The following is a 23,996-nucleotide window of genomic DNA, read 5'->3' on the forward strand; positions in this document are numbered from 1 at the left end:
GCAGGTGCCCTGCAATAATACGCTCAGGTAGGTCAGGAACAGGCAGCATTCTTTTGTGGTAGATAAAGACTCCAGCCTGGCAGAGTTAAACACTGATGCTCATCTCCAGCCCATTCTGCCAGAGCTGACTCCCTTAACTCTCAAAGCACATAAGAAGGAACCATTTTCTGTACAGAGCACAACCAGAAATCCTCAGAGTGGAAAGAGCTCTCTTGCAAGCTTCAAAGAATAGCTGCAGTTCTGCCTTAGGCAGAGTAAGAGTCTATAGCTGTTCAGTTAAACTTCAAGGTGTGGGTTTTTTTTCCTCCTAGTGAACCAAGTCTATTTGGCAACACATTAATTTTGAGTAAATAGCTGTTAACTCCTTCATGCAGCTCAATCTCCTGCCTCATTCAAAAGCACCTAGTGCTTTTCACTTCAGGATGCCCTTTATCACAATACTATCTGGTGGTTGTTCAGAATACTTTTACTTTTAATCTGGCCATAGAGAAGATTGATTTTTTATTTTTCTTCAAGACCTCCAGAATCAAATCCAGAATTTTCTGAGCAGAACAATGTAAGTAGTTTCTTGCATTTTTAGTTTTTGAATAATTCCAATTTGGGGGGGGAAGAAGTTTCAATTTGACCTTTCTATACCAGCAACTTTTTCCTGTTCTTACCTAGAAGCACCTCAGTTGCTATCAAAATTTCCACATAAATTAATAAGTCTGGAAAACAAAACCAAAGTAAGGGAGCTTGGTTAAGAAAGATTTATGTCAGAAGCCTACAATGGAATCATCTAGAGATGCTTCTGAGTGTGTCTGAAAATTTACCGAATTGATAGCTGACCAAACAGGTTTGGTTTGGCCGTGCACAACCAACCCCAAGACGTACAATTAAGTCTTCCCATCTCCTGAAACTGGTTGTTTTGTTCTTAGATATTTGTGCTAACTGATCTACACCATCTTGCATGTCTAAGTAACCTAAGTATATCACTTACAGGCTTTTCCACTCTATATTTTTTCCTCTCCTCTACCAAGCTGGAGCTGCTACTTAAACTACATTAGAATTCATGAAGAGTTTGTTATTCTAGGACTGCTTGACAGTTTTGCTAGTTTTTAAACTGCATTTCCTAAGCTCTAAACCACCTATTTTATATAATATTGTTTGAAACACCCAGTTTCTGTGTGACATCTACTTTTACACTGGAATAGCAAGAGTTTGCGTGGAGCAAATTAAGCAGTCTGAGTAATTACCTCTGTCTTCCTAGGGTTTATATGTGTAGTAACCTATGTTGTGAGGCAGCACTTGCATTATTTCTCCCATTATACAGTTGGTCAGTTGATATTTATGCCTTAGTGTTGCAGAGGATATTTAAGTTCAACTCAAATATGCTATGACCCAAACCATAATGCATGGTGATGTTATAGATTTTTAACCAGCCATCAAAAGACTCAAATCCTTTTGCCAAAAAGGTTGAAAGTAGTAATTTTAAGAGAAGCTTGATGGCTCTAGGTAAATATATGTCAGTTATTAGTCACAAGCTATTCTCTGGAATTCAGGGATATTGGTATTACCTACTGGCCTGCAGAGTGAGAGCTAATGCTGCCAAGATGGTAAAAGCAAGCAGTCATATTAGTGGACTGGGCTCTCTTTTGAGATCCGAGCTGGAGGGGTATGCATATAAAGTAATCCAAAGATAAGCATACACTATTTTAAAAGAGGTGATAAAAATTGCTCTGCATACACACACATGCACAAAAATAGCCCCTGTAGCTGGGTGACTCTGTCTGTAACAAAATACCAAACCCTTTTGACCAGCCAGAGAAAACATAACATCCTTAGCCTCCTGACCTTACTTTAAAAATAACTTTGAAACATTTTGTTGATCTGTAAAAGAACAACATAGCACCTAACACCTATGAGTTATTAATCTCTTTTCTAAAATTAAAGACCCCTAACCCAGTGGCTAATAGAGCACTCAAAAAACCCTCATGGCCAGGTAGGTAATATCAGAGGCAGCTGCCTAATCTGTGGGGACCGTCACTGAATTGCCTGCGGTGGATATTAACCACTAATCAGTTCACAAAATGACAACAAACAATTATGAAAAATACAGAATAAAAATCTATGGATCCCTCTATGAATAATAAATATCTAAATCTAGTACTCCTGTGAAAACATAGCACTTGCAACCTGTTGACCCAGTCAGGAACCGTTTAAAAATTCACATAACTCCCATATAACATTCCCTTTTCCCAAGGCTGAAATTCCAGGCTGGTAACTGTGGAGGAGGTACCTTTTAACTAAGACAAATCAGCTTTTCCTCTTGATATATTACATGACATCTGTCATGCCATCTGATGATCCACAAGTGATTTAAAGAAATTGGTGTTTATACCTCTGAGTTTTTCCTCATTACCAAAAATCCACTGTCCTTCTCCATCTCTACCATTTTCAGTTACGAAATGAAATCTACTTACCTGCAAAAGCTACTTCCTCTATGTAAAGCCACAAATATTCTGCATGTAATTGGACTCTGAAAATTCATAGGGGATCAAAACAGAAGCCAGTAGTATATTAACTGGACTAAAACTTGAAGTGATCTCCTCTGGGTACTGTGAAAACCTTTCCCAATTTATAGTGCCAGTGCAGTAGCACTCATAGAAAACAGATTCATAAAGAAGCCTATGTCTTGAAGTTGAAAGCTGCCATTTTAAGTCATCTGGAAATTGGATTAACACATACTGATGGAGATTAGCTGCCATTTATAAAGATATTATCAGGGCTTGAAATGCAAGGAAATGCAAGATATGAAATCTCTTCCTTCAAATTAGCTCAAAAAATGTAGAATGAAGAGAGGTGTTTCCATTAAATTAAATGCCTTTTGCAAGTAGCAGAGAACTTGGATACACACCAAGCTTGCTAGATTTCATTTATTTTTTCTTTCTAAAGGAGCAAATTGCTGTTTGCCTCAACAAAAATAAAGACCTGCACCTCAGGATGATTAATGACTTTATCATAAACAGGGAATTTTTGTTTTGATCACCCGTTTGCACAAGCTTGCTTTGTTCCTGAAGTTAGGTTTCCTTATTACTTCTTCTCTGCAAAATACCAAGAAATAGAGATGCTGTATCAGGTGGGCCTTGCCACCTTTTTGAAAACAATTCAACTGCCTCTCAATTACTGCACCAAGCTTAAAACTCCCCAAAGTTAAAACTCTGGGCAGCCATAGGTTGCTTGTTTGTTGGATGCAGGTTACTGCTATGTCAGACTTGCTGTTCCCTCTCACTTCCATTTCCGTGTGCTCCATGCAGGCTTTTATGCCTGTTCCAATGCTCCTGGCCCATATTTCAGCCTCATGTGAATTACTACGAAAGCTAACTTTGCAAGTTTTAGCTTAGCACTAGATATCTGAGCAGGACAGAAAAGATATTTCCTTGTTTAAACACCTTCATTTAGTCCCCATTCCTGCATTATGACAGCCAAGAGACACACACAGAAAGTAAACTTCTCATGACAGAAGCCATCTTGGTGGCTTCTTCATGGTAAAAATTAAAGCACTGTGCTATTAAACGGAGAGAAAAAGAATGCCAAAAATCAGGCGTGATATGGCTCATCCAGTACTGTATTGCCTGCTCTTGAAGATGAACAACACTCCAGGCATTCAGCTCTACAATCAGAAAATGACAGCCTCCATATCCCATTATCCTCCTGAAATCTGATACCAATTTACAGTCCAGAGAAAAAAGTTAACCTAAGATTTACAGATCCTAACACAACAGGGCTCTGAACTTGATAAGGGTCCCTAGAGCCTGCTACTTTCATACAGCTAATAATTCAATAAAAGCTGCCTACAACTACTTATTTTTGCCTCCAGAAGCAGTTGGAGAAACCAATGGCTTCTGTAACTTTTTCTTCTCCCCTTTTTCTTTCTTTTGGTTAACAGTCTTTTGGCAGAATAGAGAGAAGGGATGGGATTTTCACCAGGATCATGACCCAGAGCTGATCAAAGCAGAGAAACGAGAAGAAGTGGAGGAAGAGATCAGAGTGCAGGTGTGCTTACAATAGTAAGAGGACACTAATAATGTGCATTGCCTGTGTATATTTCTCTACAGCTGTAAGAACTGGCCCCGGCATAGACCTTACCTCCTTCCAGAGTTCCTAATATCTGTTCATTGCTTTAATGCTTGTTTAGCTGAATATGTGTCTGAAGTGTGGTGACAGATGACTTAGATTTAGCTGTGTTTGTCTGGATAGGTTGATGAATTGATGCAACAGAAACTGATGAATCTCAAACTGATTGTGGATGGAGAGAAGAGTCACAAACAGAAGAAAGGGAAAAAGAGTGAAAAGGTAAAAGCAGCAAGTTAAATTCAGATTAAATCTCAGTTCTCTGCCCAGATACTGTGGTAGTCAGTTGAAACCCAAGTCTCACAGATACTGATACCAAAATGTCCACCCTAAACATTTATAAATGCTTGACTTGAGAGTCAGTAAATCTGTTCACCTGTGGCTTTTTTCAAAGCCTTTTCTTTAGCTATTATTCTCTTAACCTTTATAAATAGTAATTAGGAAAAGCTGAACAAGTGCAGAGATCATTACAAGATAGAATAGATTTTCAAGAAGGCTACGCACTCCCTTGAAATCCTCTGATCCAGTCAAACAGAAAATCCAAGCCATCCGTCTCTATAAGGTTACAAGTTCAGATTAATGAAGTTTTCCAGGGAAGTCATGGATCTGGGTGCCAGTAAATTTTCCAGCTGCTGCCAGTTTTCCTCCTAAATGAGGGCTAGTTAATGTGTCTCAAAACTGCACACCAGAAAAATTCTTTGGTGTGACCTTTGATTTATCTGTAACAACACAGATCACACACAGGTACATATTAGTTATGTCACTACTTACTATTGAAGGGTTTGGGAACTTGCCATTTAAGTCAAGTTTATTTAAGCATACAAAATAGGATGAAGATATACATCATTTTAAATGTGTGTTATCCTCCGAAACACAGCACAGGTCACGTTCACATCTAGTTTCACAGCATTACCATATGCAGCGTTCCACAGCTCATGGTTCCCTGAATTCCTTACCCAAGCATTTAAACTATAGATCATGTCAGTGCAAAACAACTCAAAGCTTACAGACTCTACCATTCAATCAGCAGAGCCGCTTAAAATCCTCAGGGCAAATAGCCAACCCTGATCTCATGTTGTATTTAATTTCTATAATCCTTTTAGCATGCAAATGCTTGCTGTTGCTGTACTTCTACTCAAATTAGCTTTAAAAACACTCTTTCACCTGACAAATGTCCAGGACCAATTTAATAACACAAGATTGGAACAACTCTGACAACTGATACCAATTGGTTTGCTAAACTTGTTTCAAAAATAGCAGGGCTTAAGATATGCAGACAAAATATTGCAACACTCTTCCCAAAGATCAGCCATTAGATCAGCTGGTCAAAATTGCTTCAAGACATGTCATACTGGAATTACAAAGCTTTATGTCAGGGGCTGGCTTGTTGGTATTTTTCTTCAGTGTGGTGTTTTGGGATAGGGGGATGTTACTTAACTTTTGCTTTCCCAAATTGTACCATTAGCCTGAGAGAAAGAGGGGCAGGGGGAGTTGGAGGGGGAGATCAGAAATTATTAATTAAGTAATACAAGTTCCCTAAAGATTTTGTCAGAAAAAAACCCCAAGAGCCAAACCAAAAAACCCAGTTCTGCTTTAGGGGTGGGGAATAGAAGGAGGTATCCAGTTTTAGTCAAAATGTGTCTTCCCTGCACAAAACTATCTGAAATATCCAATTAGCATTGACAAAGGCTTTTTCTAGTTAGTAGCTGCATAAATCTCAGTCCATAAATGAGCACAGTGTGTGCACACCTGTGTAGAGACTTCAGATCTGCCTTATGAAATTCTGGCCTATATATCAAGGACAAAGTGAGATGGACAGTTTTGGAAGCAGTGCTTTAATTTCTTATTCAGCAAAAATCCCCTAGGTTTTCAAGGCATGTGGTACCACACCCTAGATCCCATAGGCCTCCCCATCCAACTCTGCAGTGTGAAATAACAGTGGGTTTAGATTCTCACTGCAGACATGAACTCATCTGGAGCACAATGTAAAACATTTTTTTTCCTCCCCCAAAGAAAAGGACATTCTGCAAAGAAAAGTGTTGTCAGAAGGATTCAACATTCTTCACAGAACTCAAACCTTTCTGCACCCTATCAGTGGGGAAGAGGCAGCATGAGTAATTTACTTAAGTGAACTCTTACAAGTAGAATTTTCTGTCTAGAGGCAGTTACCCAAATTCACAATGCCACATTTGGCCACCCCCTCTCTTGTAAGCAACAATTTCTTCTACTTTCTTTGCAGGAAGACAACACAATAGCAGTAGGACTTTTATTATTATTATTATTATTAAGGAATAGTCACTGCCAAAGGGTAAATATCCTCTGCCTTTTCAAGCGCATCTTAGCCTATGTACTTTACAACTACAAAATTCTGTCAAGTCCATATTACATTAAAAAAAAACCAAAACAATCCTGCTTGAAATAATTTAAGATTTTATTCCAAAAATCTCTTTTGAAAGGAATTCAGAGGACATTTTGGAACTGATCTTGAAAGTTAAAGGAAGATAATCATTCCCTTCAGGTCAGTGTTTCAGACTACTCAGGTCTTAGATAAATAAAATTTAACCTCTCCAGACACTCTGTGTACCATTCCTTTAGTTCCCTGCACTGTACTTCCTAGGCTGAACGTTATCACTGACTCCCAAAAACTTCAAATATTACTTAATGCTAAAAGCTGGTTCTTAACCCTACCAAGAATTGCTCTTATTGCCTCTGAAGATAAAAAGCCCATTTGCCACATTTATGGGAAGAATCATGTTGGAGCAAAAGGCAAATTGCTTTTCTCATTACAAGTGGGTTTCGAGACCTGTAGACTGGTTTGGAAAAACCTAAACCAATTACATGGCTCCTAGTATGCAGCAAGCCACACTGCTATCATTTGAGGCACAGATTCTGCACTTCTATCCATAGTGGAAACGTCTCACCGCACAGACTATCCCACTGTTATTTGTCCTTATGATCCAGCATTCATATGATACAGAGCCCAAGTGCCCTCACTGAGTGACGCTGTGCTGGGCTCTGATTGCTCCTGATAGCTCCTGATCTAATGACTGTCACAGGAGAGGGGGATGAGGATACACTGAAGCAGAGGAATGTGGTTCAGCTTTACTGCAAGTAGCATTTTTCTTCACTATGCACAGTGGCAGCTTGTCATCTGCCCAGCCACGGATCAGCAAGCTAGGAGTGTAGGCACCAGGCTGAGGAAAGACTTGAAGGGAAATTGCCTCCTAGTGAGGAATATGGTACTGATGTCTAGGAAAGCTGGCAAAGAGATGTCAGAAGGTCTACGTCCCCATCCAGCCTAAGGGAGCCTGTTAGGAAGCACCTAAAATGAAAGAGGGCTAGCATTTTCCAAACTAGTTGTGGCATTTGTGTGCCAGCACACAGTTTTTAGTGAAATGTTGTTCTCAGTTCACCTCTTTCTGCTGACAGCTCAAACTTCAGATTTGGATGGTTCAACACAACCTACCAGTTTCTTCTAGATGGACGCCACATACCCAATATGGTACCCAGATGGCTTAGCAGCCAAGGGTATTTCTCTTGGGAATCTGCCGCTAAGTAAACCACCAGACATTTAGTTCTTTAAATTGGCTTTCAACCCAACATAAGAGCTGACAGGTCAGCTTTCTGCAATTACTGACCTGGAAGGTATATTTGACTGCTTATCAGGGTTCTTTTTATCAAACTATTGTGCTGCTTTTCCTGCTCTGCTCCCCCAAGGATTAATTTCTGATCCAACTGTAGGTAAAGCAACTCATTGCAAGTGAACACACCCACACATACACAAAGGCATGGCCGGAACTCAGAAAAAAAATGGCAGAAAGAGAGGACATGGGAACTTAAGTATGTAAAAGTTGCTTTTAAAATAGGCCTTGCTAGCATCAAAATACAGCTTTGGATACGCTCTTTTGATGCAAAGAGCTACAAGAAATTAACCTACAGCAATAGCTGTGAAAAGAATATTGACATCAGCCTAAAGACTTGGTAAGAGTAAAGCCACAGTGAATAAAGCCAAAACACAGGCTGGGTCAGAACTGAGAAGAGGCTGGGTTTGACAATTATGATTCACAGTCCCTGTTGGATTTTTCTGTAGTTGATGGAGATAAGCATCCAGAGCTCTCAGACAGCTGTGGAGGCTGTAAGCTTTTTGGATGCTGGAGCTAAATCAAACAGGGATTACGGATCAGAGCCCCCCATTTAGCAAAAGCTTAAGAATCAGTGGGAAGGTCTTTGTCTAAAGACTTTCTCAGTGCAAGTATCAGAGCTGCTTTCTATATTTTGGCATTGCCAGAAAAGACTTCTCAACCCAGAGCAGATGCACACAGCACAAAACTGCACACGCTCAACTTCCCTTCCAAGCATCAACACATGGAATTCACTCAGACACTTCATAGATGGCTGCTTACACACTGACATTTCCCTTAAACCACAGGGGTACTTTCCTCTTGTTACTTTCTCATATACTTGCTGTCAGTAGCCACAGACAGCTGATGGCAGCAGGATTTGTATGATCACAGCCAAAGGGTGACACAGATCTTGCAATTCCAACATGGAACAGTTCCCTCAATGTGTTGTTTTGGCTGCCCTCTCCCTTCTGGTGCCAGAGACACTCTGCTCTGGAATCTGGTCTGAAATCAGGTCTGTGTTTGCTCATAACAACCTCTGCACTACTCAAAAACATTTTCATGAGCCCACACAGTAAGACAAGATACCACACTGAGCACAGAAGACAATCTTCTGTCATCTGCCAGCTAATAGCTAATGCAGTTCACTACATGTGACTTATCAAAGCAGAAAATAACCAAGTAAATGGATGGCTACACAGAAGCTAGGCTGACATTTCAGAGACAGAAACAAGGAGATTTCCAATATAAATGATGAGCATGTTCACATTCATTAAACATTATCATTTTCTAAATAAAAGCAGTTCCCAATAAGACATTTTGGAGGAAAGCCATTGTCTACAATTCATATTTCCCCTTATCACATCTCAGTGTTTGCCAAATTTCCCATAAACGCTGATGTTAATTAGGAAAACACATTTTCCCCCTGCATAGTTCATTTTTGTTTTGCTCTTGAGGTACTTTATTGGTGAAGCTGCCTCGAGGACAATACCAGTTGGCCAATAAATTCAGCATATGCTTAGTGTCTTTGCATAGGTGGAAATGAGCTTTTCTTCCCAGTCAGCCCCCATGATATGTAATTTCTAGCTTGTTGGAAGAAAGGTTAAAGAGGGGAAGCTGGAGGAACACCAGAAATAAACCACTGACAGTCTCAGTCTTCCCTCAGTTGTTAAAACAGCATGGCATAGGCTTTGTTCTTCCATCTCCTTTTCTTTAAAACAAAATCCCTCTGGTGCATTCTAACAAGTATTTGCTGCCAAGCTTATTTATGTAAAGAAACCTGAGGTGTAGTACTACAGAGTTGTTTACATGATTCTAGTCCAGAATTTAAAAACACATCACCTTTTTCCAGTTATCTTATCCATATAGTTCTGGGTTTAATTTACATTTTAATCTAGATTATCTTTGTTGAATAGTAAACAGTAACAGGTGATGGAGCCATGGGTTATTTACATTGCAGCTATCCTCCAAAACATAAAATTGATACTTTTCTGTGCACTGCTAATCCAGTCTAGAAGGGAAACAAAAAAGCAACATTTTCCAGCTAATTTGAGAGGATTTTTTTTAACTCAACAACATAGCCTCTAGAGCTCAGCAGAATTATTTACTATTTAAGAAAAAAAAAAAGTAAATTACAATATTCCCAGGGAAAGGGAGCCTTTGGAAAGAATAAGTTGTCTTGAACAACTAAGCACTTAAGCATATGCTTACATTTCAGCTGTTGGAGAAATCTCATGGTGCACAAATGTTGCTGTGTAAGTAGTTCCACTGAAGTAATTCTGAAGTGCTTTGCAGAACATGAGTATGGACACCAGTGGTGGGCACTAATACAGATTAACTATGCCCTCTCCACTACTAATTATCCCTAACTGTAGTTATGGCTTCTGAGCTGTAATTAATGGAGGGGCTTGACATTGCTGATTCACATCTTCATTATTTATGTTTTCCACATAAAGATTTTGTGACTTGTGTGGCTAGTTTCTCATAGTGAAAGTGTGGTGTTTTTCTGGCCTCTTCAAGCTTATTCCCTGTGGCATTAGCAAGGAGAAGGAAGAAAGGCAGTGTAATAGTTAGAAGGCTAGCCAGAGACACAGGAAGGTTAGTTTCAGGTCCTTGTCCAGCTTGTAAGCACCCTCCATGACCCTCAGGGAAGCTGCTTGTATTTTACTTCAATGTAAAAAAAAAGCATGAGCAATCTCTGGAGCACCTACTTGGACCCCACACCCTTTTCCTGCTTCCCCTTGGTTAAGAGCCATACCTACTCAGACATAGAGTCATGCTCCAAAAAGGAAGGAGAGAGGAGTTTTCTCTCAGAGCAAATAACCCTGGAATTCTTTTGTATGCAATATCCACTGGAAGAAGCAGGACTGATCACTCTGAAGTACCCTTGGCAGTCACTGGGGAAGTGACAGGTGAAGGTCAGGCATGCAATCTCCCTGAGCAGCTGTATTCTAGAATCAAGCAGCAGCCACCAGGTTACTTCATGTAGAGTCTAGTTCAAGAGCACCTGCCATAAGATCTGCATGAGATTTGTAAGTTACACAAAACTCATCAGCCTTGGGGTGCTTCCCCTCTCCTGTGCCTTAGTAAGATACCTATAAATCATAGAATGCTTTGGGTTGGACAAGACCTTTAAAAGTATTCTAGTCCAATCCCCCTGCAGTGAGCAGGGACATCTTCCACTAGATCAGACTGCTCAAAGTCCAGTCCAACGTGATCCTGAACATTTACAGGGATGGGGCATCTACCACCCCGCTGGGAAAATTTTGCCACTGTTTCACCCTTTATCCCTAATCTAAATTTTCCTTTCCATCAGGGCAGTCATGGATATTATTTTTCCCTTTGGGTTCCTTCAGTAGCAAAAGCCACATTCAAACACTGAAACATTTTCTGTTCTGGCCCTTGCTTTGCTTCATTCAAATATATATCTGTACTAAGGTCTCTGATTTCTGCCTGTTTTTGGGGTCTTCAGGAAAAAAAGACAACCACAAAGAAAAAGATAAATGAGATGGAGGAAGATCTAACTCCTGACAGGTAAAGAGAGAACTTGTTTACCTGAGCTTCAGACAATGAGACTGCATCCTGTTTGCATTAGATATGCTGTCAAGCCTTTCAAATTTCAATTGCACAAGGAGCATCTCAACACTGCTATGCTGAGCAGCATCAGAAGCCCTACAATACATAAAACCTTTTTACTAACAGCTGTAAACATCTGTTAAAAGCCTAGATGATAAAAGGAAAAATAATCTTTCACAAACTTGAAGCACATACACTTCAGCTAAAACCCAGGGGATGCTCCAAACTCCCCACTGCCCCTTTCTGACTGATGGTTTTGCAGCTTCATAACAGGGTCACAAGATGCTGCTTTAATACTACTCAGCACAGACCTTGTTTTCCCACATCTTCAACAGTGCATACAAATGAAGATCCCCATTCTGCAGCACCACACCACCAAGGCCAGTCTCCAGTAATTTCAGTCAAGATCATTCCAGCATGCAAAGCTGAGTACATGTAACATTTAGGCAAAATGTTGACCCCCTTTGCCTCTTTCCCAATCTCTCTGCAGGTGCAGAAGCACCTGGCAGTTCCATTGGCTGTCAGATTTTTCCATCCTAACTGCAGCCTGATAAGGGAGGCTGCAGACAGGCTCCTGCACTCCATAAATCACCTTTCATGTCTAAAGTATAATGTACATGTCATAAATCAGTCTTATTTATCAATAAGAGTTCTGGCAGACCTGGCAATTTCTTATGCACCCTTGCTCTTTTAAGCACCCTTATTTTATTTGGAAAATTTGAGAGGATATCTCCTTTTGACATTGTATTTTCAGTGAGCTCATGATGCATTCACTGAAAATCTGACCATTTTTCACCTGTACATGTAATGCAGACATGTAGGCAGAGATCTCTCTGCTGGGACCTGCTGACCCAGCAGTAGTGCAGGGCAGGAGGAGACCCAGCTCTCAAGAGAGCAGAAGTGGAGAACATCTTGAAGACATACTCAATCATCCTGGTAGGAAACACATGGGATTCACTGCAAAAATCCATTTGTATCAGACATGCACAGCAAAATCTGGACTGGGTTATTTAGGTGCCACCACTACACCATCAGTTAATAGTCTCTTTACCTGCCTTAAAAATCAAAAAACCTCTCCAAGCAAATATTTTAAATAAATGTGTCATGAATTATAACAGAGCATGACCTCTGTTACAAGAACAGTGCCAAAGCCTAACAAATATGCTTATATTCTGTGCTTTAAAAACTGTTCTTTTACATACCTGCTTCTTTACACATAAACTTACTACAACACAGAGCCATTTAAGAGCACAAACTTTGTAGTAGCTGGCTTTTAATCAGACTTTATGTGACATTTTGGCTCCATGCTTAACTCTTCCCCACTGCGCATTTCAGAAATAACCAAAAGTACCTCAGGTTCATCTCTGTTTTAGCATGGTGGAGGGTGCACAGGGGGCTTTAGCCAAAGACTGATCACATCACACTTACTTGGAGGAGACTCAGGGCATGCATCATTAAGCTTACACAATAAAATAGTAATACAGGAAAAGCAGAAGTCATGCTCCCAACAGACCTCTCAGGTTAGTCCCAGTCTACCTTTTGCTTGTTTTATGATCCATACTCAACACAAAATCACTGAGAATGAAAGCAAGAGTCAGGGTAGCAAAGTCAACGTTGTTGAAGCTGCATTAAATTTTGTATTCACTTATTATTGCTCCTATATTAATTGTGCCACTGACACTGCATAAACACAGAACTTTCCAGCTGAAATGGAAAAGACTGCAGACCTCAAATGGTACCTGAAGTTTTATTAGCCAGCTGAGAGGTGCTATTTTTATCCTAGCCATACCAGAATATCCCAATTAAGATAGGTGACAGAATAGAAAAACCTCAGGTATTGAAGAAAGGGGATACCAATAGTGCACAGCAAAAGACTTACATGTTCAAGTAAGTTTAATACTAACAATACCACAAGAATTTCCAACATAATCCTTGAAACAGCATCAATCTGTAGAACCTAGTGCCAAAAATGCCATTGAAAGTAACTCTCAGAACTCCAAAAGAGAGAATGTGGAGAACAACCACACCAATAGAACTGTTGTATGAAATCCTCAATTACTAGAAGCTATTTCAGCCACAAATGGAGACGGGGAGAAAAAAAAAAAAACACCTAACATTCCAGTGAAGAAGTTGTACTCACTTCCATTAATTCTTCCTCCCCAGACCTCCTCTGTCTAGCATGACCCTAACACTGCACTAGGTGGACCACTGGTTGCTGTGATCAAATCATACCCAGTGTGTTCCTGGTGAGATGAGGCTGTCTATTGCAAACAGAATAAATTCCAAGAAGAATTAATGAATTGCTCCTAATTGCAGAGCTAAGTGAATAGGTATAGTAGTGTTAAGATTGCTATTATTGTATAATTTAAAAATAATTTCCCAGTAATTGATATTAATGAATGAGTCTATTACACAAGTCATAACTGATCTTGCATCACCTGGAAATGGGTAATGGAATCAGTGTGAGAGGGAGCCATGTGGTGTGTGTGAGGTAATAAGATTTTTCTTGCCATAATGCAGAAAACAGTACTTATTGATTTCATACTGATGACGCTAATCACTTTCACCTCTGAGCTACAAAACACATTTATAAAGCTGAGGAAACAAATAACTCTCCATCCAGTTCTGTTATTGAAGGCCTGAGGTTTTCCTTACAGTGTTCTAGAATTTGAGTAATGTCTCTTGTCCATAGGACCATCGATTCTCTGTATGAGGAACTAGTGGAAAACGGATTAGTAATAAAAGCCCAGACCGTGAATCTCTCCGATTATGTTGGTAAAGTACACATTTTACAGCTAATACAGTGTTTAATCTAACCAAACCTGATCCCCATTTGCAGTCAAGAGTGAGTTCAAGAGTAATTACACTTTCAGGGCATTCAAACTTGAATATCTAAAGCCACATATGCAAATAAAGTCTGTTTCTGCAGGTTGCTTAGCACCTTCAACTTCTGCTAGTGAAATCAGGACCCTTTTGTAAAGCTGGTGCTTAGCTCCAAGCACTAACACCTCAAAGCCTTGGATGTTTTTGGACGCCAAGCAACTCTGAGGCGCAACCAGGCCATCTTTTAAGGAGCACTGGCCAAACATTGACAAGACAGTGCAAGTCTGTCAGACTAGAGATCATAATCCATCCAGAATGTTTCCCAGAGAAGAGCAAAAATCATACCTTCAGCATTTGCTCCTTCAGCAGAGAGGATTCACCCCCTTAGCTCCACTTCCGTGGTTGCCCATGAACTTTGAGCAATGCTTTGAAGTATATCTGGCCTTTGATTTGAGTAAGATGTCTTTCTGCTTAATTCTACATTAAATAGTCCTCAGGACCATCTTCAGTTAACTGCAACTGCAGGCAGACATGCATAATTATGCTCCTCACAAAGCAAAAAACCACATCACTCTGAGGCAGCACAGGGGTCTGACCATCTCCAAAAGCAGCATACAACAAAATCACAGCAACCTTAGAGGCAAAAGAAACCCCAAGATTCAATTTTTGCAAAGGCCACCATTGCTTGAATTTGCAGACATCAGGAAGCCACAATGCCACTGACTGTTAGTGCAGTATGTATCTTAGCCAGAAAAGCTATATTCTCATACATCACCATGTTACACAAACTTAGAAACAGAAGTTATTGCCTTCAGAGCCTTTACTACCTCTGTGAAGGCTGATTTAACAAGCATTCCATCCATCTTTTGCTCATTAAAAATCACAAAAAAGTTCCTCATCCACCCATCAAGGTCATTTGTGGAACACATTCCCTACCACAGATGTTTTTAAAGCACATCCTGACCAATGATTGAGCTGAGATGGCTTTGGACCATCTTCCCTTGACCCTGAGGTATGAAGCTTTGGCTGCTCTGCAACAAAAGGGCTACTCCAAGTAACACTAGCAAAATTTACTTCCCAGCAGCAGGGGACACTGGGCACAGAAGTGCAGGGGCCAAGTAATATTCACCTGGCTTCCTGCACCTGTGCCAGGTCCACCACATGTCTTGGCACAGACGCTGGCCCATGAAGACCAGGCAGGTAGCTCAGACAGCCAAAGCTATCTCTTCCCCACCCTTGCCAGAGAAAGATACAGAAGGCATTTAAAGCTGGACCCAGGTGGTTTGTTTTCTTAACTAAAAAAAAACAAACACAAAAAAACCCAAACCAAAACAAAAAGCACCTCCCTTTAAGGGTGCAAGGACACAGTCAAACCCTGTGGATAATGTAAGTCCTCATCCACTCAGCTGTTACAAGGCTGAAGCTTAAGGAAGGTCATTGATTCCCAGTTCCTGGGAAAAGGACAAAGAGTGGAACTGTACTACACAGTGAGTAAAGGCACTGAAATGTCCCCCCTCTATGACAAAACGACATCACTGAACTAATTTGCTTGGTGACCTTATCTAAATTAGTCAGAGAATATCCACTGTGATTTATGTTCAGTTGCAATTAAACCCTTTGATGCCTTCTAATTAAATCCGTGAAGATTAATTCTTATCCAGTTCTTTTGATTTCTCCTTAAATAAAAGATAAAACCTGAAATGAATTTTCAGCAGAGGGGAGGGAGCAGTTGCACCAGCTCTTGTCTGCCTTGTTGCCCCCAGATTACAACTTCACTTTCTCTTAACTATCGCTAATTTACCTCTGCTTCAGAGAGATCTAGTGCTCTCCCTTTTTGTCTCCAATAAAACACATTATACTGTTATTTTTTCCAATAACAGTCACCATAATGGCATCTAATTTATGCTAAAAAATATATAAATCATTGACTACACAACTGGTTTTCCAGCTTGTGGCGATCCCTCTGAATCTTTGTTCTCTAACATGTCTTGTATATGGACTTTGACAGGGCAAGCAATGTGATTATAGCTCTGTAACAGGAGCTCAGGCACGATTAGATCGTTTCAGTTCACGTCAGGGATTTTGAGTTTTCTTGAGTTGTTCAGTGGAGGTGGTTGTGTGGTTGGTTTTTGTTTTTTTTTTTTAAACAAAAGGAGGTGAGCTGCAAAGCAAAGAACCCCACCAAATTAGGTGACATACTTAAATGTCTATCATAGTGAGAAGCTGAGATATGATGGAGCCAGGGGAAAGCTTGTTAAAATCTCTTTTGCCCCTTTTTCAAATCCTTTTGAGAGAGCGTGGTTCACTGGGATTCCAGCCCTGCAAAATCCCAAATCTAGAAATCCTTTGCCAGCAGTGTGATTTATGGTGCTACTAATGATTCTTCTCCACAAAGTTTCTTTAAAAGGTTACTTGAGAGCGACTGCTCTGCTGAATGCCTTCCACGGGCTGGAAGGTAAAGTCCACAGTGTGCTTAACGTCATTTGCCTTTGCAGTTCACCTTTCAAATTTCTCAGGGCCGCATTCCACAACAATATTGCCCTGTTTGAGTCCCTGTCCCTTGACAGCACCAGGTTTGCTGAGAACACATTATCTTGGTATTCTATGGTAGTTTTTCATTACTTGAGTTATGCATTTTATAACAATGCAGTGTCACATTTATTAAGCCCATGCTTCCTCCCTACAGGCGAGTACAGCTATCTGGGGAGCACACTTCGTCAGATAGATATAGAGCCAATGCCCTCTCTGGCAGATGTCAGACAGCTAATAGCGCTGTATGGAATATTGCCATTAGGTAAGAGCACAGCAAAAATTGCTGGAGGGCAGAATGCGATGGCTTTGCTTCCTGTCAGCAACATGCATTTTTACTGGCTTTGACAGGGCTTGATTAATCGTAATCTAAAGCATTTTGCAGCATAATTGTTTTTCAATTAAGCCTTCTGAGTGAAGACCATATCATTTTAATAGTGCATAAAGGAGCTTGCACATGCTATTGTCAGGTATTGCATTTCCATCCCATCTCTGTTTGCATGTTAACAGTTTGTGAATGGCAGCACATAAAAGGAAATCGCTTGGGAAAGATAATAGCTAAAACAAGCTCCAGTGATCAAAATTAATCAAGTTAAGGGAAGGGCTAAGGTTGCAATTTACCTTTTACAAGCTGGCTAATGTTACTCAGCACTAAACAATGCAATCATTTAAGGAATTAGTCTGAATACATTTTGTACATTGGAAAGAACACTTTTAAGTAGCCTTGCAGTTTTAATGCCAGACTTAGCCAATATCTATCAGGAGTTGTTTGCTTTTAATGCAAAATCTATCCCATATTTTACTTGGGAATGGCAGTAAGCTAAACTCCAGTGGCTGCAAGAAATGCCCATTTCAAGGGCCTCTACTAGTACTTCATTTGCATCCTTTCCCATTCCTGATTGGATTTTGGGGAGATTTTAACTAGTCATAACTTCCCCCAGGTTGTGTTTGTTGCTTCCCTTTACAGAGCAGAGCAGCTGACATCTCCCTACCTCCCACTCTAGCAAACAGAGCAAAGCTGACATAGAGCTTCTGCTTTTCCCTCCCCTTCTCACTCCTTCCAGAAAGACCAGTGCTCAGACTGTTAGGTACATACCTATCCTGTGGCTCTCCTCAGGCATTTCCTGGCTTGCCTTGGCCCCAAAGCAGGCTCTGTGTGCTCTAGAGAGCACAGTGCAATAGCAAACAAGTCTGCCTCATTTGAGTTTCAAGTAGAGAAGAGTGCTCCTGTTGCCCTACAGCTCAATCTGAAGAGGCAGGTTAACAAACAGGATACTAGCAGCACCTTTGCCTTCAACACAGATGAAACTCTTTCCATGTAAAACACTCTCAGGAGGTTTTGGGTGAACCCTCAGGCGTCTGCTGCAAATTTGACCACAATCAGCCAAGAGAGTTCAGCTGTTATCCCTGTCTGCACTGACTGCAACATGGTAATTCACATATCAGATAACTCCTTCAAGACTATGTTTTAACACCATCTAATCTAGTGAAATCAAGCCCAAAACACCCCTCAAGGCAAGATGAAAGAGAACCCATAAATTTTCTTCCATTTATACACCTGGCTAAAAATCTAGGGAGACGAAACCCTGGGGTAGTTAAACAAACAATGTATTTGCAATAGCAGTTTGAAAAATGCCTTTGATTTTAATCTTTTTTTTTTTTTAGTAAAATAAAATCAAATAGTGATTGCATGAGCCAAAAATAGTCACAGGAATAGTTTCACCTTTTGGGTGATAAGTTATGTATGACATTTTACTTAATTGGCCTCAGAACTAGTTAATCATTGTGTAATAGTGTATGTATAGAAGGGAAAGTTTTCTCAAAATAGTCACCTGGTGGCGTGGAATGCTCCATCTTAAATGGCATTGAGAAAATTATAAGCAGCTGAAAGGAGAAATAATAGTAGAAGATATACTTCATCTTTAACCACAGAGGAGTCTGCTGCTCCCCTCATAATAAATCTATGTGTAATAGTAATAGATTGGTATGGAACGACCAAATATTAATAAAGCCTGGGTGGCTGACAACTTCACTACATCCTGCACAGTGCTGGAATAATGGGCATTCATCTTAGCACTCAGTCCATTGTCATTTATTTGGGACATTAAGCCATTAGGGCACAGATAGGAAGCCTGGCTGGATTTGGTTTGAGATGCCATTCTTACCTAGCAGTCCTTCCATTAACCTAGAGAACTTTTCCATGATAATCCATAGGCTCCCTCCGCAGCTGGTTTCCCACACAAGCCCCATAGTCTGATGAGACTCAAAGACCTTCAGAAGTAGTGGATGCTCCCACAGATTTTCCTCTTTGTAGCAATCACCTACACGGGATGCATTTAGGCATCAAGACATTGGCATTACTGCACTACCTGCGGATACCGTTAAAACATTTGACATTTCCTGCTACTTCCATCTCTGAAGGTTCATCTGTACCTAATCCATACAGTGACAGAGCTGCAGAGAAGACAAGTTCTATCACTGTCAACCACATAAATCTCCGTGGTTCCCTTTTCACAAAGCAGGCATTTCTGCTGGGCTTTCCCAGGTGATGGAGTATATTTCTTACAGCCCAGACTGAATTTACCTGGAGCAGCCATTGAAACAGATTCAGAAATGCTGAGCAGTCATTGCTGCTGGCAGAGCAAGAGAAGGCCAGCCATCCTGGCATTTCCATTTGCTCACCCTTAGCAGATATTGTACCTGCTCTACAGTATGTCCAAAGAAGGACAATGAGGCTGGTGAGGGTTCCAGAACACAAGTCATGTGAGGAGCAACTGAGGGAACTGGGATGGTGTAGCATGGAATCACCATCCCTAGAGGTATTTAGAAGATGAGTAGATATGGTTATTAAGGACATGGTTCAGTGGTGGACTTGGCAGTGCTGGGTTAACAGCTGGACTCAGTAATCTGAAAGGTCTCTTCTAACCTAATTAATTCTATGATTCTATACATCTGCCATGTTCCAGACTGAGGAATACCATTAGCTCCTCTGCAGATAAGCTAACACCGCACTCTCAGTAGGCACGTGTAGAGGAGATAAGAGCAGTGAAGGATTTTGGAGCAGACCTAGCCTAGACTGACAGAATCGCCATTGCTCACTGAACAGCACTAACATTTAAGAAGAAAAATGATCCATAAAAAGGGAGGTGCAAGCAAAGTTAGAGACAAAAACACATGGTAACATCTGGTTTCAAGATTACTGACAAATGCAGCTCCAACAGTCTCATTAGTTTGTTTTCTCTAAAGATGGGGAAGCTGGAAAGTGTCATTTCAGACAGCAGGGAAGAAAGGAATTCTGCTAGAACTATACACAACATGAATCTATGCCCTTGTGCAGTTGCATAAAAAGTGAGGACCTGCTTTGACACCAAATACAAAGCTCAACCCCCAGGTACACCTCTCACTGTGCCTCTGCCTGACAACTGAAAGTAGTTGTCCCTGTGCAAAGCAGCAGGCTTGTCTGCACCCTCAGCCACCAGCAGCAGTTCTGTTGCAGTGCTCTTATCTCATGTCCATCCTCAAAAATCTAGTGATTAATTCTAGCTCACAGATTTAGAGCTGAAGTTTGCCCATCAAAAGATGCAACTAAGGGTTATTGCGGGGTTGTTAACTCAAATGTGCTACAGCCACAGCTCTGGTTATACAGAATTGAACTCAAGAGCAGTTGTGCCACGTTAAGGGAACAATGAATGCACATTATAAATTATTTACTGTAAAGGAAAAAAAAAAGGAAGAACCATGCTATTATCTTTATTGCAGATTTAAATGAAAGCAATAATAGTGCCATGTGACTTTTTACAGGCTCCCAAATAGTACATGAGAAAGCTCCTTTGGTAAAAGCCTTGTTACTAGCTGGACCCGCTGGAGTTGGAAAGAAAATGTTGGTCCATGCCATCTGCACAGAAACAGGAGCAAATCTCTTCAACTTATCTGCTTCCAACATTGCTGGGAAATATCCAGGCAAGACAGGCCTGCAAATGATGCTTCACATGGTTCTCAAGGTATTGTGTCTTGTGTACTTCTCTACAAAGTTTGTTTGGTTCGTAAGATCTTTTGTGGAACAAATAGGGAATTGAATTATAGTTCCTCCATACCAAGGAACGTCTACACCAATTATATGAGGTCCAGAGGACTGCCAACACAGTTTGAAATGCCCTCCCTGCTTTTAAGTTTTCAAAACTCTTGTTGACAGGCAGTGTGTGCACCTCTGTAGAGGATTTACTGCCCCTTGAGCAATCACACAGAGCATCCATCTTTTTCACATTAGCGTTAGTGCAAGTTTTGTGTTACCATAAATATGAAAAACATCATAGAGAAAATTTTCTTCTGTTTATATGCACATCAGGCAGGAATGTTGGTCATGCAGCATTTAATCAAATACTAGACCAGGGGTGGTCAAAAGTGTTCTCTTAGACTGTTGCTGTGGAACAGTTCTGCCCTATACTGCTCTGTTTACTTCTCAGAAAGCTTTTCAAAAGAGGGAATCCTACTTCAGGATTGCATTAACAGAAATATATGAGAAGTCTGGAAATGAATGAAGGCATATGAACTGTGAAGAACATATTCCAAATCCTCTTCACAATAAAAAGACACTATCCTGGCAGGATTTCTTCCATATCCTAAGTCCTCAGTGTTTCTGCTAAGGAAGGAAGCTGCTAAACATTTCCAGACAAAATACTCTTAGACAGAAATACAGCACATACACTAGGAAAAAGCCAAATAGAATATTTTTCCAATGCCAGAGGCCCACTAAAAGACTGAATTCTTTCCCTAGGATTTATCAGATATTTTATTAAAGCCAGTATTATAGCAGTTTGTGACAGGTGCCTCTATCCACAGAAAAAAAAACAGATTTCACAGTTAAAAGCAAAGCAGTCCCCAAGGAGCCCATTCCTTGCTGGTCAGGGCAGTACTTAAGGAAAAGTGACAGTTCTGTGATCATGCATCTTTGATACCGTTACACTAACACTGGGTCTAGCATTCCCTGACACAAACTAGTGCCATTATACTCCCTCTCCTCCCTCTGCTCTGCACATTTCACCCTTCTCTACTTAGTTCCTCTGCCCTCATCAATGGCAAAGAGTACGTCTGGCTGAAAGTACCACGCACACCCCATCCCTTCCATCATTTAGACCCAGCTAGAGCAAAAGGCCTTCAAACACAGGATTCAGGAGGGCAGCTTTTTGACTTTTATAGAAGGTTGAAGATACTAGGGTTTTCCATATGCATACATATAATATATACAATAAGTGGAACATAAAGGATATGCATCTATGGAATCATAAAATGTCAGAGGCTGGAAGGAACCTCTGGAGATGGAATCCACACTAGATGCACACATTAGATATGCAAGTATATACATATATTATGAAAATATGTACATAAGGCTAGATATAGGAATATAAAAACTTCAGTGGTGTGGAAAAATGTTAGGGAACACATGGAAATGTTATCCAACACCTCCCCATGGGGAGCAGTCTAAGCTCACATCCCTACCGCAGCTCTTACAAAAGCAGCAATGACCTCCATTTACCACAATGGAAGTTGCTTGCAGTCAGTCACATGGAATAAGGGCTGTCCAAGCACTTGCTTATCAAAAGACGGCTTGTTCCAGCTGCAACAGCAGTATTGCTTCAAACTCTGCCTTGAACTACAGAGCAAATGGCAGAGAGAATCTCTTTCCAGGGGATACATCATCTGCCCCTTCCATTCTCTGCAAACTCATAGATAAGGCACTAGCTTGTCTTAGCATCATTCAGATCTACTATGTGCAATTTCCACTTCTTTAGTTGTTTCACCTGTCTCTGCCACCTTCTGTCCCTATTGCTGAACCACTGATTTGTTCAATCTGATGATGATTTTGACTTGGATTCTATAGGTTCTCAGAGCCAGGCTGGAAGCAATTCTCCATCCACACAGAGGCTCTTACCTCTGCAGTTACAATCCCTTCTTTTTTTCGGTCTTGACAGTGACAAATGTGTCTCATTTTCTCTCTCTGGGAACTCTCAAGCCCTGCTGCAACCATCCACTCCATTCATCCTGCCATCAGTTGCTATTTTTTCACACCTAATGCTCCCGTCCAGTATGATTGTCCTGCACCTGGGATAGAGTAACTCTGTGCAACAGCCCAAATAGGTCCTGGATGTAGCCTACCAAAGAGAGAGCTGCTTTGCAGGAAAGGACTAGGAGTTCTTAAGGACAGCATGTTTAACATGAGTCAAGAGTGTGTCCATACTGCAAATAGTCAGCCAAATACTGGCCTGTATCAGCAAAGTATAGCCAAGCTCTTAAAGCAGTTAATTATTCCCCCTTATTTGGCACTTGTGAGACCGCAACTGGATGTGGTGTCTGGTATTGGGCTATCTTGTTACAAGACAAGCACTGACAAGCAAGTGGGTCCAGTGAAGAGCTGTGAAGATAACAAGAATGGAGTGCATGAGAGTAAGCAGAACAAATCCAGTTGTTTCGGCTTTGAAGAAAACTGGAGCGAGGAGGAGCCTGCCTGGTCTTTTCAGGGACTTCACAGGACAGCACAGAGAACAGAGCCTGACTTTTCCAAGAGCTGCAGAGCAACAGCACAAGAGGCAATGGACACAAGCTGCAGCAAGTGAAATTCTTTTTATGTTAGGGAAAGTTTCACAAAGAATTGCAGGATACAGAATGCTTCGTATCCTGATTTGTAGGAATCTACTGTTACCCAAGCTGAAGCAAATACAGTCCACACCCATTGAAAACAAATTCCTTAAGGGGAAGTGAACACTGGTATTTGCCCCAGAAAAGTTTATTTACCATGATTTAAAAAAAAAAAAAAAAAAAGTCTGGTGTAAACATATTTTGATTTTTGTAAGCCAGAAATATACAGTGGGACACAGAGCAGACAAGCCATGAAAGCAAATAGCATGTTGCAGCTGACACATAGTATTTAATATTCAGAGCTCTCAGTCTGACACACCATAGTACACCTTGTTAAAGTGCCTTGCACGCAGATGATCCCTGAAAGATTCATCACATCTCCATAATCAAATGCTTCTGGTCCTTTCTTTTTGCAAACAGCAACTGACAATTGTCAAGCCAGCTTTGTGCTTCAGCTTTCCAGAAATGCCTTTATGGAGAGTTAGTCAAGCAGAATACAGACCTGCCACTTACAGCTGCAAGTGAATGACAAGAAATAGGACATTTTTTTTTCTGTTGTCTTATGATCCACATAACCATCACTAAACACCAAGACTGAGTAAATAAGAATGAATGGTGCTCTGTGATAAAGGTGAAGTAACCTTGCACTTCTGATTACCTATCACATCTGCAAACAACTGAGTTTCTGTAATGAAAGGAAAC

General features: G+C 40.7%; 1 protein-coding gene across 3 annotated transcripts in view; it reads left to right on the forward strand.

Annotated features, from left to right (window-relative positions):
- IQCA1 (IQ motif containing with AAA domain 1) overlaps positions 1-23,996 on the forward strand; it is a 122,390-nt gene that overhangs the window by 78,706 nt on the left and 19,688 nt on the right. For 2 of the 3 annotated variants that reach the window (XM_068138066.1, XM_068138068.1), the window contains 6 exons: positions 3,929-4,035; positions 4,240-4,335; positions 11,206-11,267; positions 14,002-14,084; positions 16,819-16,926; positions 20,463-20,662. In XM_068138066.1, coding sequence (XP_067994167.1) covers positions 3,929-4,035; positions 4,240-4,335; positions 11,206-11,267; positions 14,002-14,084; positions 16,819-16,926; positions 20,463-20,662 — 656 coding nt within the window. The remainder of the gene's footprint in view (positions 1-3,928; positions 4,036-4,239; positions 4,336-11,205; positions 11,268-14,001; positions 14,085-16,818; positions 16,927-20,462; positions 20,663-23,996) is intronic. The other variant, XM_068138067.1, reaches the window with a different exon arrangement.

The sequence above is a fragment of the Melanerpes formicivorus genome, unplaced genomic scaffold (genome assembly GCF_026170545.1).
Source record: "Melanerpes formicivorus ecotype bairdi unplaced genomic scaffold, bMelFor1.0.p_v2 SCAF_5, whole genome shotgun sequence".
NCBI classification, from domain to species: Eukaryota; Metazoa; Chordata; class Aves; order Piciformes; family Picidae; genus Melanerpes; species Melanerpes formicivorus.